Genomic DNA, 17748 nt, shown 5'->3' with positions numbered 1-17748 from the left:
TTGCTTTCCCAATTCCAGGCTCAGAGCCACTTCTAGCTCTATAAGAAGTCCCTGTTATAGGTAATGGCATGTGATTATTCTGTGATGTGTTCACACATGAAATGATTAAGAATCACTCATCCTAGAAATAATTCTTTGTGGGTATAACCAGGTATCCCATTGGTCTGACATCTTTTTGCCGTTGGCCAATGTTCTTGGACCCTCCTCCTTACTCCAGAAGCAAGACAGATTTCTGCCTCCCCCTATTACAGGGCTCTCTGGGAAAGCAAAGTCACTGAAAAATGATAATAACAAAAAATAATAGATTAGTCACAGTGGCAATAAAATTCTTGGCCTTCTTGGGTGCCTGTTTCACATTACAAATGATTGCAGTAGAAGGAGGGGTGTTAAAGATGGGACATAAGATCGCAGCCGCCAAAATGAAGTTCAATCCCTTTGTGACTTCTGACCGGAGCAAGAACCGCAAACGGCATTTCAATGCACCTTCTCACATTCGGAGAAAGATCATGTCTTCCCCACTTTCCAAAGAGCTGAGACAGAAGTACAATGTTCGCTCGATGCCCATTCGAAAGGATGACGAAGTTCAGGTTGTCCGGGGACACTACAAAGGCCAGCAGATTGGCAAAGTGGTCCAAGTGTACAGGAAGAAATACGTCATCTACATTGAACGGGTGCAGCGGGAAAAGGCTAATGGCACAACTGTCCACGTGGGCATCCACCCCAGCAAGGTGGTGATCACCAGGCTAAAGCCGGACAAAGACCGAAAGAAGATCCTCGAAAGGAAAGCCAAGTCTCGACAAGTAGGAAAGGAGAAGGGCAAATACAAGGAAGAAACGATTGAGAAGATGCAGGAGTAGGGGTGTCTCATACAGTTTTCATTAAAGACTGCTTGAGTAAAAAAAAAAAAAAAAAAAAAAAAGATGGGACATAAGTGTCTCCTGGAAGAGGGAAACTTACTGTTGCTGCTCTCATTATCTTCAAGGATTATTAGGAAGTGCAGGTGGGTTAGCTTTTCTTCCCCATATGGCAGACTCCTGAAGATGACCCCCTCTAACACAGGTTAATACACATGCTAAGATTCTGATTTGAGCAGTCTCTGGTTCCTTGATGTTGTGACTCAAACTTCAGGCCATTATAAGTTGTCATCAGTGTTTTTTTATCTTGGCCATTCTTACTTATGCTGGAGAGGTTGTGGGGTAAAGGGAACACTTCTGCATTGCTGGTGGGAGTGCAAGCTGGTACAGCTCCTTTGGATGTCAGTGTGGCAATTTCTCAGAAAATTAGGAAACAACGTTCCTCAAGATCAAGTAATACTACTTTTGGGTATATTCAACGTATGCTCAATCGTGCCACAAGGACATGTGCTCAACTATGTTCATAGAAGCATTGTTTGTCATAGCCAGAACCTGGGAACAACCTAAATGCCCCTCAAACAAATAATGGATAAGGAAAATGTGGTACATTTACACAATGGTGTACTACACAGCAGAAAAAAATAATGACATCTTGAATTTTTCAGGAAAATGGATAGAGCTAGAAAAAATCATTTTGAGTGAGGCAACCAAGACCCAGAAAGATAAGTATCACATGTACTCACTCATAAGTGGTTTTTAAACATAAAGCAAAGAAAACCAGCCTACAAATCACAATCCCAGAGAACTTAGACAACAATGAGGACACTAAGAGAGACATACATAGATCTAATCTACATGGGAAGTAGAGAAAGACAAGATCTCCTGAGTAAATTGGGAGCATGGGGACCTTGGGGGAGGGTTGGAGGGGAGGGGAAGGAGGGAGGAGAGAAAAATGTAGAGCTCAGTAAAAATAAATTTAAAAAAAGTTCTGACCATTGTTTCCACCCCTCTTATGCCAGTGGTGCAGAAAAGACAAATATTTGAGAGGGGGGGGGAATAAGCCACCCAACTCAAATGTTGGGTCCATTAGTGCATATTTCTCTCTTAAGCCTGAGAGTAGTGGAAAAATTCCATTAGCCAGGGGGATACCTTATGAACTAGAATAGTGACTGAAGTTTTCATTAACCCACTGCAAATTTCAAATGCTCTCAGGAGAAATTACATTTGAACGAGTACCAAGTCTATTGTTGTTCTTTAAATTTTCCACAGTGTTACAGCGTACTAGAGCATTCACAAGGCCAGAGCATGTTCTAAAGCAACCTTAGGAAAGACGAAACACCGGAAGTCACTCGTGTCCCTCTGGATTGTAGAACTGGCTCGCTAGTTCAAGCTGATTACTATGGCTATCCCAGGAAAACAGACTGACTCAAACGCCAGGTATACATATATATATTTAAAGAGTGTCACCAAGTTAGAATCTAAAAGATTCCAGACCCATAAAAATAACATTTATAAAATCAAGATTGATTCTATGAAAAATGGAGGTATTTGCCTTTTTATAAAAACAGCTAAATTTTCACATTCACAGAAACATACTTTGGCTTCAAAGATTTAGAAAAATGTGGAAGACCTTAAAGATCAAAGTAATGGGAAATGATGATGGGCTTGCTTGATGTCAACGTTTAAGCCTTGTATTTAGAACACTGTGCCACAACTGTCAACAGTATCCTTTCCTCTATGCAAACGGAACCCTGGGAAACATACCTTCTATTTGGAAATTTCTAGAAACTGGAAAAACTTTATCTTATCTATAGGATTATTTTATCTTAGGACTATTAAGATGGCTCACCAAGTACAGCCACTTGCCACCAGGACTGACCATTGGAGTTTAACTCCAAACCCCACAGAGTGGAAGGAGAGAATGAACACCCTCAGCTTCTCCTCTAACCTCTACATAACACACATGAACTCACACCCAAACACAAATACACAAAGTAAATAAATAAGAACATTTAAAAAGTAAATTTCATTTTAAGTTCTTTTCTTTCAAAATGAGAGATGACTCAAGAAATATACTAGATCGCCCCCCCCCAAATAAAGAAAACTAGCCAAGCTGTTGTAATCTAAATCAAGTTTTGATTTGTACTTTAACCTTTTTTTTCTTTAAAAAGGGGTGGAGAAAACTCAGGAGAAACAAATCTATCACATAATATAAAAGCAAGAGTGTGTGAATGACAAAAAGATGTCAACTTCGTTATAGCTTTGTCCAAATAAATGGAGAGTGGTAGCCTAGTATCTGGAGAAGCTGAAGACTCTACTTGTAAACAGGTCCCACAGTGGCAGCAATGATGAACACAGGGGGACACAAAGAGCTGTCCGCAAGTAAAGAAACTGTACTCAAATATTTTCTACTTTTGACTAGAACTCGATTAAATTGAAGAGGACATAGGTACTCAGGTTTTATGTGATGCCCAGCAGTCTGTGAGGCAAGACTCACATAACTACCAGAGACTCTCTTCAGATTTTGACAAAAGATTCTGCTTGGGGGTTCTGCCCCTGATGGGAAAGACAGATGGCCTACAAAATTAGTGTTCCTCTGTCACATAACTCCTGGAGTAACACTCAAGAGTAGACCAGCAAGCCATTAGTTTAAGGATCTCTTTTTGTCAATTTGACACCTTAAGAACACCCCTTCCCCCCGACACAATGACAGAAGCTTAGCTCCTCAGCTAAATTTAATGAAGGAGAAGTAATTAAGAGTCTGAAAACCGAGAAAAGAAGGTGCTAACTAAACAAAAACCACTTACCCATATTTTTTCCTTAATTTTGATCAAGCAATTCACTCACTCCAGGAATGTCGTCATCTACTTTAATGTCTCACTGAGTACTACTGGAAAACATTTGAACTTTCAAAACAATAAATTGAAGACAAGGTTCCTCACGGCCTGATTGGAAAGACTACAACATAAAAGAATCTCCACTTAATAGCATTGTCATCCCCTGTACTCTTGTGTCAAGCTATTTTATGACTATCCCTTCCCTGTTTCTCACATTAAAGACTATAATGGCAAGCTAAAAAAAAAAAAAAAGAAAAGAAAGAAAGAAATCTGTTTGTTTCAGTTTTCCTTAAATCAACTGCAATTCAACAACATGAAACAATTAAAAATAGGGCACTTAATGTTCAGTAACCCATCAACATCAGCAACAAGTTATAATGAAATGAAACCATTCTGCCACTGTATCCACCCCAGCCTGCAGTTCTGTGGGATTTCTGTGCCATGTCCTTCACTCACCTTGTGTTGATACCCTCCTTTAGCACAAACACCCCACTGTTAGAAAGTATCTGAGAAAATTGGAAGAGAACAGATTTGACATAAGCCTGGATTTCTGCTCCTTTGTAGCTATCTAAAAATACCTACAGTGTTTTTCAATGATGATCTCCCTTTTTGTCCCCAGAACCACTCTCTTGAACTTAAGCAGACTGTTTTAAAGAAGATTGGCAGTTCTCTTCCCATAGGAATTACAAGCCTGAACAAGCAGCACGGATGGCCGGGAAGGAACTAAGAGTTCCAAGGGTTACTGCAGTGGAAGGCAGCCTGCTAGGGAAAACTACCTACAGCATCAGAACATCCCCAGAGGGAAGAGTCCGTTGTTCAGAGAGGACACCCATCAGCATTACGTCAGAGCTTTCCACGCAATTCCACTGCAACTCTTTTTTTTTTTAATTTTTCCATTCAAAAATTTCCACTTCCTCGCCTCCTCCCAGTCCCCTCTGACTCCCCCACTCCCCCTTCTCCCTCCCCCTCCAGTCTTAAGAGAGGGTAGGGTATCCTGCCCTGTGGGAAGTTCAAGGCCTTCCCCCCTCCATCCAAGCCTAGGAAGGTGTGCATCCAAATAGACTAGGGTCCCAAAAAGCCAGTACATGCAGTAGAAACAAGTCCCGGTGCCATTATCAATGGCTTCTCAGTCAGCCCCCATTGTCAGCCACATTCAGAGAGTCCGGTTTGATCACATGCTCGTTCAGTCCCAGTCTAGCTGGATTTGGTGAGCTCTCATTAGATCAGGCACACTGTCTCAGTGGGTGGACCAACCCCTCACTGTCCTGACTTCCTTGCTCAACTTCTCCCTCCTTCTGCTCTGCAACTGGACCTTGGGAGCTCAGTCCAGTGCTCTGATGTGGAGATCCACTGAAACTCTTACAAAAAAGTTTGCACAATTTTTTTTCATGTTGCAAATTATTTCATCCATTTCTCTTGTTAAAATAGGTTTACATTAATCATTAAAGCCAACACTGAAAGAACTCTGGAAGAATATCTAATTCTTCAACTTCCTTGAACACAAAATTCACTTCAGGATCTTGTTTTAAAAAAAAAAGAAGAAGAAGTCAGTTTTGAGTCAGGAAGTTCTGGAAGAAGGGAATCCTGACTTCCGTGGTTAGTTGAGGACACACTTTTGACTTGCCCTGTTGACTTTAAGGGATGAAGACAGTAGTAATTAAGTAGACAGCATGACTTCCTTAAGAGAACACAGTGGACAAAGGAGCAAATATGATCTGAACCCAGCACAAGGACTCTGGTCTCAAGGTCAGCAGACAAGCATCGCCACGTGACAAAAACAACTATTTCTACTTTTGTTGAAAACAATTAATAAATCTAATTTTCCATAGAAAGTTTTGAAGGAAACTAAGTTATAATGGGATTTGGCAACGTAGAGTCTAAAAATTGATTTACAGTGTAGAGTTATTATAAGAATCCATTTTTGTGGGGTTTTTTGTTGTTGTCTTGATGTATAATGTATGGTGAAAGGCTTTACAAACTGAAGAGCAGAGAGAAATAAGTCAACTGTACAATAACCCATGAAAGGGGTACCAAGAGAGAAATGAAACAACAATACTTGGAAAATAAAAGACCCCGGGCTGACAAAGGAAAATAAGAATAAAGGAGAGAGCTGGAAAATTAAACACAGATTCTAGAATAAAAGGAAAATGCAGTAGCATGGAAGGAAAAGCTAATGGGATGGAAGGATTCCTGGAAAAGGACCATACACGAGAGAACAGAAAGCCTGGGAAGACGGAGCACTAAGGAGACATGTGAGTAGGTGTAACAATTATCTGTCTGATTCAGTAGTAAAAATCCAGGAAAGGGGCTGTGCTCCATTTATCATGAGTTTTCATCATACAGTTTCTTAGGTTAAAAATTCTCATTCCTCCCTTCTCACTCAAACATAAAATGCTGGCATTCATAAGAGAAAAAGCAAAAGCTTTTGAGTCTACCATCTCCCTGAGACAAGAGAACAAGGTTCAGCAGAAAACAAAGGTCTTTCATTTTTCTTGTCCAGTGAAAATCATCAAGAGACTCAGAGGTGCTTCCCCAGCTGGGTGGCCATGTTCCGCTGCAGCCTGAAGCACAGGTTCTTTTGAAGCCAGGGATTCAGCTTAGCAATCTTTTCCAGGCAAACAGCGCCCAAAAGAGTGACTTTCTGGGAAGGCATTTTTCCTTGAAACGCATTTATGGAGGCTGAATGTGTACTGATGACCTAGTTCTGGCCATTCCTGAGCTGTGGCTCATTTCCTACTTTTACAAAACATAATCTCTAGGAAGCTGAAAAGAATGTGGTTGATGTTTTCTCACTATAGGTCAGACCTTGGCCATGCAAATCTTTTCAAAGCTAGCTCACGTCATGGAAATGGGTAACGCTGGCTTCACCTTCTCAGCTGCAATCAGCCATGTGCTATTCCTCCATGATGCTGTCACTAGCACCAACTCACATGACGCGGGGATTATTGTAGCTTCCTGTTCAAGGCATGGCCCATCACAGTGGGGAGGTCAAGGCATCAGGAGTGTGGCTAGGAGCGGGCATCACATCCACAGTGAGGAAGCTGACAGGGATGAACGCTGGCTGCCTCTCGGTTTCCTTTCTCCACTTCTGAGAGTCCAAGGTGCCTCTCAGAAAACGATGCCACCCACTGTGGCTGACTCTTCAGACCTCAGTTAATATGGTCAATATAACCTCCCGTAAGTATAGCCAGAGGCTCAGTACTCTGATGATTCTAGATCCTGACAAGATAACAATTAAAACGAATCATCCCATGCTCTGAAAATAGAACTCCATTGAAAGAAGAACAAATGTATGAAAAAGAAGTTTTTCCAACATCAGTGAGGTCCAGCCTGCTATTAATGTAACCATTGTCTACTAGGTTTAAGTAATGCACAAAAGCCCCTCCTCCACAATGGGCAGTCACTTCGGCAAAGTGAATTGCATCCCACAAAAAAAAATATGTTGGAGTCCTAAACCTTGCACTGGGAATGTGGTCTCACAGTGAAATAGGGTCTTTGCAGATGTAATTAAAATGTAAATGAAGATGAGGTCATTCCAGAGTGTGCTGGTCACTTAATCCAATATGACAACGGAAGCCTCTGGACTGGAAGAAATCACATTGTCTCCTCCATGCAGAGTTATAGAAGTTAGCAGCACACTTAAAAGATAGTCTCAGGATGGGATCAGGAGAGCCCAAATGCTTCTTGGCCAAAACCAACAGGAATGAGAAAGACAGCCAAAAGCAGAGTCATGCCCGAGCAAGACAGCCAAAATTATAGACGGCCTTCATTCATTCTCGCTATCAGATGCCATGGAAGAAAACTGCCAGCCTTTGAAATGAAGTTACTAGATACTTCATTTTTGTCTAAAATTCAAGTGGATCAAATTATGACAGGGTGAATTTCAAGAGTAAAACTGAGATCAAATCTAAAAAACATATTTCTGCTTACATTGTGATAGATAAACTTCTAGCAGCCACAGTATATTAAAGACTTTACTGCCATCACATGTTGGAAGAAAAATCATTTCTCCTATTCTTTAAACACCATTCCATGTGTGTGTCTCTCTGTTTCTGTGTGTGTGTTTCTGTCTGTCTGTCTGTCTGTCTGTCTGTCTCTATCTATCTATCTATCTATCTATCTATCTATCTATCTATCTATCTATCTCTTTTGTCTCTCTCTGTCTCTGTCTCCCTCTGTCTGTCTTTCTGTCTATCTCTGTCTCTCTGTCTCCCTTTGTCTCTGTCTGTTTCTGTCTGTCTGTCTCTGTGTGTATCTGTTTCTCTCTGTCTTTCTCTGTGTGCCTCTGTGTGTGTCTGTCTCTGTCTCTCTTTATCTCCCTCTGTCTCCGTCTCTCTCTCTTTCTTATCACAGACAAACGTTTTCACATAATACAATCACAAAAATTACTAAGAAATCTTAAGTACCACAACTAATGAAATTTTCAGCCTCACAATGTTATAATTTATGTTTTCACTAATCAGCTCATTAGATAAGTGAGGGGGAACAAATTTTGTTCCTTTTGAAACTAAGAGGCTTCTATAAAGTGAAAGGCATGCATGTAACGTTCTGAACTGTTAGTAACCAGGGAGCAGCACATGTCCTTCTGAACTCCAGCACCAATGTGGAGGAAAGATGCCTGTTACCTGAATAACTGCCTCTAACACAGAAGCCCACACATGGGGACTTCCATGTTGATGCGGAAACACTGATTCACCCACAGTCTCCCAGCCTCAGGTCTCATATCAAGTCTTTTCAGCCACATCAGCATACACGGTGAATAATCGTTCACACATCACTTCAAAATACAGTGTGTAAGACACACAATGTGGAGCGCATTGCCTACAAGTTAAATCAGATGTTAGTAAGACTGAGGCGGTGAGTGGATGCAGACTGACAGTTTGAGTGGTCTTTTCCCACTTTATCATCTGTGATGTGGTTGTGTGCAGATTGGGTTTAATGAGTTTATAAGCAAATCAATCTGCCTTTGGTAACTACGAGATTAATCCAGCTAAATAAGGAATGCGTAACCCACTAAAAATGGTTCTTCGTGTTTTTTGAAGAAAGCTTAAAGTGACAGCATCTTCAGAGTTCTGTAGTTACATTTTACATTATCATTTGAATTATAAAATGTACATTTTACCCTTGGGATTTAAGGAAATGACGCAAAACAAAGCTAATGAGAAAAATCTCCTTTCAATTTCCTCCATTGTCAAAAGTTATACCCAACAATTCCCATGAATTTGCAATATTTGGACTGAAACACACAGGGAAGTGTTTAACCATTGCAAATTCATTTCAAATAAACGGCTACCAGACGTTTAAGTATAACATCCGCTCTCCCAAGAACACAGGATAGTAATACCATCTACGGGACAGCAATCTTAAAGGGTCCCCTTTAAGTTCATGAACTTTTCTCTGATATTTCTATATTACCATTGATCAATAGATTTACAGCACTTTCAGTCAGCATCTTTGCAGATATTTGAGGAGTAGCTACATTTTTTTATTATTTGTATTTATTTATTTATTAAAAATTTCTGCCTCCTCCCCGCCACCGCCTCCCATTCCCCTCCCCCTCCCCTGATCAAGTCCCCCTCCCTTGTCAGTCCAAAGAGCAATCAGGGTTCCCTGCCCTGTGGGAAGTCCAAGGACCACCCACCTCCATCCAGGTCTAGTAAGGTGAGCATCCAAACTGCCTAGGCTCCCACAAAGCCAGTACGTGCAGTAGGATCAAAACCCATTGCCATTGTTCTTGAGTTCTCAGTAGTCCTCATTGTCCGCTATATTCAGAGTCCGGTTTTATCCCATGATTTTTCAGACCCAGGCCAGCTGGCCTTGGTGAGTTCCCGATAGAACATCCCCATTGTCTCAGTGTGTGGGTGCACCCCTCGCGGTCCTGAGTTCCTTACTCGTGCTCTCTCTCCATCTGCTCCTGATTTGGACCTTGAGATTTCAGTCCGGTGCTCCAATGTGGGTCTCTATCTCTGTCTCCTTTCACCGCCTGATAAAGGTTAATATTCAGGAGGATGCCTATATGTTTTTCTTTGGGTTCACCTTCTTATTTAGCTTCTCTAGGATCACGAATTATAGGCTCAATGTCCTTTATTTATGGTTAGAAACCAAATATGAGTGAGTACATCCCATGTTCCTCTTTTTGGTCTGACTTACCTCACTTACCTTGTTTGAGGGGTAGCTACATTTTTAGAAGCATCTAGGATTATGAGAATTGTGTAGCATCATTGCCTCAGTGTTGCAAGTGAAAAATAGCTGAGTCTGAGAAATTCAGTCACATGAATGAAAAGACCAGCAAACAAGACCTTTCACCTTCTGTCGTAACCTCACCAGAGCCATCCACCCCTTCTCCTCAGTACTTTAAATGTAACAATGGTAATCATGAGAGATAAAACGCGCTTGCATTAAAATAGTGAACATAACTCAGTGATACAATGATTTCCAAGCATGCACAAGGCCCATGACAGCTGAATTGATCAATTAATTAAATAAAATAATAAATCAATGTTGACCTACCATACAATAGCCAAGCCATCGTGACGCAACTTTGCTTTCTACGATGCATACCTTGAGGATTAGAGGGTCAGATTTGGAAAAAATCATTTAAAACCAGACTTAGCACTGATTCCCACTTAGCCTGATGAACAATTGTTTCTATTTCCTCTGTAACTTGTTCTTCAACCTTAAAAAGCCAGTTATAACCATCTATCTATTAAGTTTCATTGTTTTATTAGTGCTCATTGTCTTCTTGAAGGGTAACATAACTAACTGCCAGCAATTTCTCTATCTGAGGCCCTAATATTCTCTCTCCTTTGTGACAACTATTCTTGATCCCATCAGAACACAGGACAATGTGTCCCGAACCACCTTGCAAATACATTCTCAAGTTAAAGACAAATTTTTGCTCCCGTGGAGATTACAGTATTTTTGTGTCACTTCCCTTTTCTTCACCATTTCTTTGAAAGCTTTGAAAAATGACATAATTGTGTTTATTCATTTGGGGTTTTGGTGTGCGCATTTTGTTTTGTTTTTTGGGTTGATCTGGGGTTTTGCTTCTCAACAAAATTGCATCATTTACAATGAGTCAGCATAGCATAACCTTATTTTCTTTTCAGAAAATTGTGAAGTTTCACTAGGTGACAGCTTCAAGCCCCTTGGCACAAGGGAACATGTTCTATGATCATATTTACCCTGTCCACTGCCAAAAAGAGAAAAGAACCAAATAGAAAAAAATCAGAAAATAAGTCACCTCTAACAGAATAACAACAACAAAATACAAGGACTGTGAGTGGATGGGCTCACAGGAGTGTGTAAGAAGGCTAGGAGGTGACAGCCTTTCCTGCCCAGCACTTGGAGGACAGGCTGCCCATTCTGCTCTGCAGTCAATTCTAGCCCATCTGAGTGAAATGGTGAGAGCCATTTAAGAAAGAAGGGAAGGGAGGAAGGAAGAAGGGAGGGAGAGAGAGGGAGAAAGAGAGAAAACAAATGAGAGAGAGTACTAAGAAGTTAGGAAGAATAATGGCTAGATAAGAGAGACAAGGTTCAAAAAGCTCACCTGCACCTTACCCTGAGTCCCAAGGTAAAGGCAAAGATTATAGGAAGAAAATTAACAACTGCAAGAAGAGCAAAGGGGAGCCATGATAATGATGAATGATTAATAATTAAGGCTATTTAACTCTTCCATTAGAGCCTATATGCACGTCTTTAATTACTAGGGCTTCCTAATGGAGGCTCATAAATAAAGGAGGGAAAAGTGTGTCATTCTTTCTCAAATGGCTTTGTGGTGTTTTGGTTAATAATTGGAAACTTTTGTTACCAATATTAGGAATGTCCCATTTAACAGTAATCTATAGGCTAGACTTGATGGTTCAGGTCTCTAATCCCAGCATTCAATCCTTAGATACAAAGGAATAGAAATTGAAGGCTAACCTAGGCTTCCAACCACCAGCTTTATAAAAATAAGAAGAGTCATCTATACATTAATTAATTATTAATATGTATTTGAAGGATAAAAATGAAAAATGTCCATGATATACATACCAATTCACAAGGAAAAATAAATAAGAATATCTAATAATTAATAGCTCAGAAATGAGAACTAGCAATGTGTGTCATTAGGAAGTCTGGCATGGTGTTCTCACTCTGGCCGGCCATTTAGAAAAGAGAGCACAGCTCTAGAAGGAACTCAGCCACCAAAGAATAGAGAAAAAGCTGGACTACAACGTGAAGGAACCGAATATAAACAATCTTAGGAAGCATCCAGGGCCCCAGCCATATGCCAGCAGCAGGGCTTTCCTTCCCAACAGGTGCCTGGGCACCTACAAGGGCTCTGAACCATAGGGTTATCTGTAACTCAGAAAATGAGGAACAAAAAAGCTGAGTATAAGACATGGCAAACTCATGTTTTAAAGCTCGCATCCTGACTGTGACAGATAAGAAGACCCTACCTACCCACCACCTCCCCGTATTAACAGTGCTAGCTGAATACCTATACTAACCCAACGCTATGCTAGATACTGCAAAAACAGAGGCTACGTGGGCTTCTTCTCCTTCCCCTCCCCCTCCTTCTCCTTCCCCTCCCCCTCCTTTTTCTTCTTTTTCTTTTTCTTCTTCTTTTTCTTCTTCTTTTTCTTCTTTTTCTTCTTCTTCTTCTTCTTCTTCTTCTTCTTCTTCTTCTTCTTCTTCTTCTTCTTCTTCTTCTTCTTCCTCTTCCTCTTCCTCTTCTTCTTCTTCTTCTTCTCCCCCTACTCCTCTTCCACCTCCTCCTCCTCCTCCTCTTATTCTTCCATTTTTATTATTGTTAAGAAAAGCAAACAGACTTCAAGGTTGTGATCCTCCTGCCTCCAACTCCAAATATTGGGATTATAGGTATACACTACTATAAATGACTTCCCACATTTTCCTGTGAGATATGAAATACAGCAATTTAACTGTTGCTATAACAGTTGCTTAAAATATACAAACAAAACCTCCAAGTAGAAATTGGGGATGTACATATTAGGTTTTCCTACATTATTGGAAGCAGTCAAGTGAAATCTCAATATATCACATTAGCATAGGCATAGCCCACTCAGAAGCAGGAGAAAATATTAGTGCCCTTCCAAAATGAGACCTTTCAATTTTGTAACCTTGAGTATTACAGAATATTTGGCATCCATGATTCCTGGCAACAAATCCAGAAGCATCTTTTAATTCCGTGGTTCTCAACCTTCCTAATGCTTCAATTCTTTAATACAATTTCTCATATGGTGGTGAGTCCCATAAAATTATTTTTGTTGCTACTTCATAACTATAATTTTGCTGATATTATGAATTATAATATAAATATCTGATATGCAAATCTTTTTAGGCAACCCCAGTGAAAGGGCTGCTCATCCCCAAAAAGGTCACGACCCACAGGAAGAGAATCATTGCTAACCCAAGTACTATACTGATGAATATCTCTTGACCCCTTTCAAGTACTCCTTAGGGTAGTGCTTCTCGGTCTTCCTAATTAACTTTTTAATTCAGCTCCTCATGTTGTGATGACCCCCATTATAAAATTATTTTCAGTGTTACTTCATAACTGTAACTTTGCTAGTCATGATTCATAATGTAAATATCTGTATTTCCAATGGTTTTAGGCAGCCCCTGTAAAAGGGTCGTTTTACCTCCACAGGTTGAGAATCATTGTCTTTGGGGCAATGTTGATCTACAATGAGGGCGAGCCTCCTGTACCCTTTCTCTACACTTCTGCTAAAGAACTAATATAGCCTGCATATCAAGGTAATTGGAAGAGTTCATGCTTGACTCCAAAGCAATAAGAGTTCCAATCTCAAGTACCCAGGAGATATTGGAGATGATACTGAGCCTCAGTTTTTCCACCTGTAGCTATGGGTGGGTGCTGATGATGCTCCGGAGGATGGACATACTAAAGAGCATAGGGAAGCACATCTCAGGAGGTTTCTAATTCAGGGAAGATGCCCGGTGAGGTTATCCTAATGGTACATAAGAGGAAGAAAGAATCTTCACATCAAAGCAACCCTCCGAGAGAAGAACAATTCATTCTGTGTAATCCAGCATCAGGTGCGATAACACAGAGGTTGCAACACTAAAGCTGAATGGCTTTACCAGATACAGGAAACTGAATGAAAACTGCTCAGCTAGCCAACTGGACAAAGCTTTCTACATCATCAGCAACTGTGCTTGCTCTCCAGAAACTCCAGCCCTAAACCTCTGAAGATTAGCACTCATCAAGGGAGTGTCTTGCAGACTCTGGTGGTAAAACTGAGGCCGGGGATGCCATAGATACTCCCTACTGACTTTTGCTTTTGCAATGACAATCATCTCACTGTCCATAAAGCAGAGCCACACCCAGCGGCATATTTAATTCCCATACAAAACCTGCACTGCATGTGGCTCCAGCACCTAGATATACATGATATCACCCTCAGGTTAGAGACAAGAAGAAATACCAGTGCTTGCTGAAGCAAGGACTATAATGTCTACAATGGTGACTAAATGAGGAATTTGAACACCAATCCTTATATGTATTATATAACTATTCATGTTGCCATACCATTGTTCATATTCACTATTGCTATCAGTTCCTATTATCAATTACATTTGGTGATGATTCACTATAAACTGTTCTATTCATTGATTTAAATAACGTTTAATGTTTATTTTGAGAAACAGCTTTGTGATAAATACTGTCATCTTCCTTACTTTACAGGGACAGAAGCAAGTTGAAAGGACTTAGAGAAACTGCCCCAAACACTACAACCCATGAGTAACAGAGACAGAGCTCCAGCCCACATTAGCTGAGTTCCCAACACACTATGCTGCATTGCATCTCAAATATGCTTCCAAGTGATGCCCAGATCCATCAGGAAACCTTTCAGGACAGGAACTTTCATGGAAAACAGAATGCTTTTGGCAAAGAATGCATGTAATTAAGTAAGTCACATCAGCTGTCCCTCTGTTTAATTAAGAAGAAGAAACCCACAGTGCATGTTTAATATTCACGGTCATTTGAGTGGGTGCTATTGGCACTGGAGGGCATCAAAGTAGCTTGGCCAGGTGAGGAGGCATCTGATAAGAGTCACGTGCTCTGATTGTCCCGACTCAGGCCATGAATCAATCTGAAAAGCCAACAGGTTGTGTTAACATAAACACTTTGATACCATGCCTAATGGTTATTATTAGTATAAACAAGCTGGCAAAGGCTGCACTTACTACTACCTTGCTAAGTATATATGAGTTGTCATTTTGATATCACAAGAGTTCTATGAGGTCAATTATTGTTGTTTATATCATTAAATACATGGGGGGAGATGAAAACTCAGTCAGTAAAATGTTTGCCTTGCAAGCATGAGAACCTGAGTTCAACCCTTCAGAGTCCATATAAGAAAAACTGTAGTCCCTGTGCCAAGGAAACAGAGACAGGCTGGAGCTATGGCAGCCAGTCTAGCCTACTTGGTGAGTCCAGACCAGCAAGACAGCCTGTCAAATACACACACACACACACACACACACACACACACACACACACACACACAAGATGGTACCTGGGAAGCAACACCCAAAGTTGTCCTCTAACCTACACACACACACACACACACACACACACACGCACACATGCACAATAGCACACACATGAGAATCTCACAAAAACATACACACACACCCCCAAACAAAATTTAAAAAAAAATAAAATGGAGGAAGGAAAATCACAGATTGGTTTGCTAGAGAACTGAGATGAAACAAACCTACTCATTCTTCCATTTCTTTTTCATCTGAAGCAAGTAGACTTCTGTACTGTGCAAAACACTTCTCAGGATGATGGTGTGTTGTGTCTTTATTGGAGTTGAACAAATTCTGCTTCTTAGAGTGGAAATTTCCAAAGTGATGGGCAGAAATGAAGCAAAATTCAGATGAACAATAAACTATTGTGCTATCCTTCATTTTGGAAAACTATCAAAATTCAAAATTATCCCAAAGGCCACTGGACTGATGCAGTCGTGCCATCTCTTAAGTCAGGACTTAGTCACTGCCTCCTAAAAATACAGCTCTTTGTCCTTCTCAACAGTTAGGCTTTCCAGGATTTGAAAGGAGGAATATTTGTACATCTCATTAAAGAGGATGCATGGAATATAATCGCATGGGCTATCTACTGCTGCAATATATTACAACTGTAAAGATGACACATTAATATGAAGCGTCGGTCAGATTAAAGATTCACGTTGAAAAGATCAAAAGATGTTGAACTTCAGAGAGGAAAGGAGTGAGTGAAACAAAAACCAGTAATATCTTCGAAAGTCATCAGAAGATGCGCTTAAACAAAGCTTTTAAAAAGACTGAACTTGGCTAAAATGAGGATATAGAGGATGAGGGGTAAAATGTATTGGAATCTGGACGAGAGAAGTAAACACTCTGAGATAGGAGAATCATGATCAGATCTACAACAGTGGCTAGTGATGACAGGAGTCCACAAGTGGGCTGTGCCTGACTTTACCACTACCCAGCACTTTCTCCTCAAACTCCTCCTTTGTCCCTACTGATGGAAACTTAACACTGGGCAGCAAGAGGCCAGGAAGCCAAGATGCAGAAGCCAAGACCACAAGAACAAACTTCCTTTTCCTTAGTGGGTGCCTGATACTAAATGGAATGCTGACTGGCATATCCTGGCTTTCCCTCACTGGAGCCTTCCTCCACTGCAAGTCCAGCATTCTCTACACTCTGGGAGCTTGACATAAGCGTCTTACCTTCCACCATTCTGTTTTACTCTCTGCTGTGACAAGAGGGGCAGTCTGGGGACAGGCTAGAGTAGAGGTTCTCAACCTGTGAGTTGAACAGCCCTTCCACAGGTATCACATGAGACCCTCAGATATTTACATTACAATTAATAACAGTAGCAAAATTACAGTTATTAAGTAATAGCACAAACAATGTTGTGGCTGGACTCGTCACAACACGGGGACTGCGTTACAAAGTCTCGGCATTAGGAAAGGCGAGAACCACAGCTCTAGAGAGACCTACGGCCCAGGCACTATCTAGTCGAGATCTAACATGTGAATTCACAGCCAGCATAACAGGAATCTAGTTTGTATTCTAAAGTCTGGGGATGCCATTGGAAGTCAGTTCTCCTTTTTTCCCCATTTCCGTTTTCTCAAAGTACATATTCCATGGTACTTATTTCATCATCCACTGTTTGCAGTTTGCATGGATTTGCTTCTTGTAGCCACCCAAAAGTGCTCAGAACAGCAGAGATAGAAATTTTCTTGTGTAATCTTTACAAATCATGATCGACAAGTCTAAGATTTGTGAGAAATTGCCTGATTTACTTTTTTTCATCGTCTTGAAATTTTTTTTAAATTGCATGCATAACTTGATTTACCAAGAAGAATAAAAGAATGAATGTTATGCCTTTAAGACCTTCTTTGGGGATGCTGGAAAGAGGAAGGCAGACCAAAAGAACCTCTGGGTGGCAATGTCAGGAATTGGTGACAATTTGAGGCAGAATGGATCACAGTATCATTGCAAAGCAATAGAATAAAATTACCATTTAGTTTAGGGGGAAATTTTTTTCAGTCCTAACAACAGCTTCATCCATAGAAACTGTCTCCTCAAAGACTCCTTATTTAGAGGTTTCTAAATAACTCCCTTACTCCACACAGTCCTACCATCCCAAGCCAACACAAAAAGAAAGGGAAGAGTCTGAGTTAGCACTAACTCCAATCTTCACAGGGAACGGGGCCCGGTTTCATGTGCGGTGAATTCACTAAGAACCTATTTGGACGTCAGTCTGTGGAAGTGATAATAACCCCATGGAATTCCCAACAGGAAACAGCTATAGAAATGAAAGGAAAACACCACCACTGTGTTTAAAGCTGAAGAACACAGAAAGACTGGGCAGAGCCTTACAAAGCGGAACAATAGGCCAAGGAAGACCAAAACTGTGGGAGCGCCAGACCGTGAAATGGAGAAACAATGGACGCTGAAGTGGGACTGGACACTCAAAAGCAGCTATTAATCCAGGCAAGATCAAAACAGAAATCAATCTACCCGTGTGACTTCCAGAA

General features: G+C 40.8%; 1 protein-coding gene across 1 annotated transcript; it reads left to right on the top strand.

Annotated features, from left to right (window-relative positions):
• Positions 1 to 408: 408 nt before the first annotated feature.
• LOC142842533 (large ribosomal subunit protein uL24-like) lies at positions 409 to 919 on the top strand. The gene has a single exon (XM_075959253.1). The coding sequence runs from the start codon at positions 420 to 422 to the stop codon at positions 855 to 857; it is 438 nt and encodes a 145-aa protein (XP_075815368.1). The 5' UTR covers positions 409 to 419; the 3' UTR covers positions 858 to 919.
• Positions 920 to 17748: the final 16829 nt, after the last annotated feature.

Source organism: Microtus pennsylvanicus, chromosome 1 (genome assembly GCF_037038515.1).
Source record: "Microtus pennsylvanicus isolate mMicPen1 chromosome 1, mMicPen1.hap1, whole genome shotgun sequence".
In the NCBI taxonomy this organism is placed as follows: domain Eukaryota; kingdom Metazoa; phylum Chordata; class Mammalia; order Rodentia; family Cricetidae; genus Microtus; species Microtus pennsylvanicus.
The sequence above is the reverse complement of the archived record's forward strand: the minus strand, read 5'-3'. Positions and strand labels throughout refer to the sequence as shown.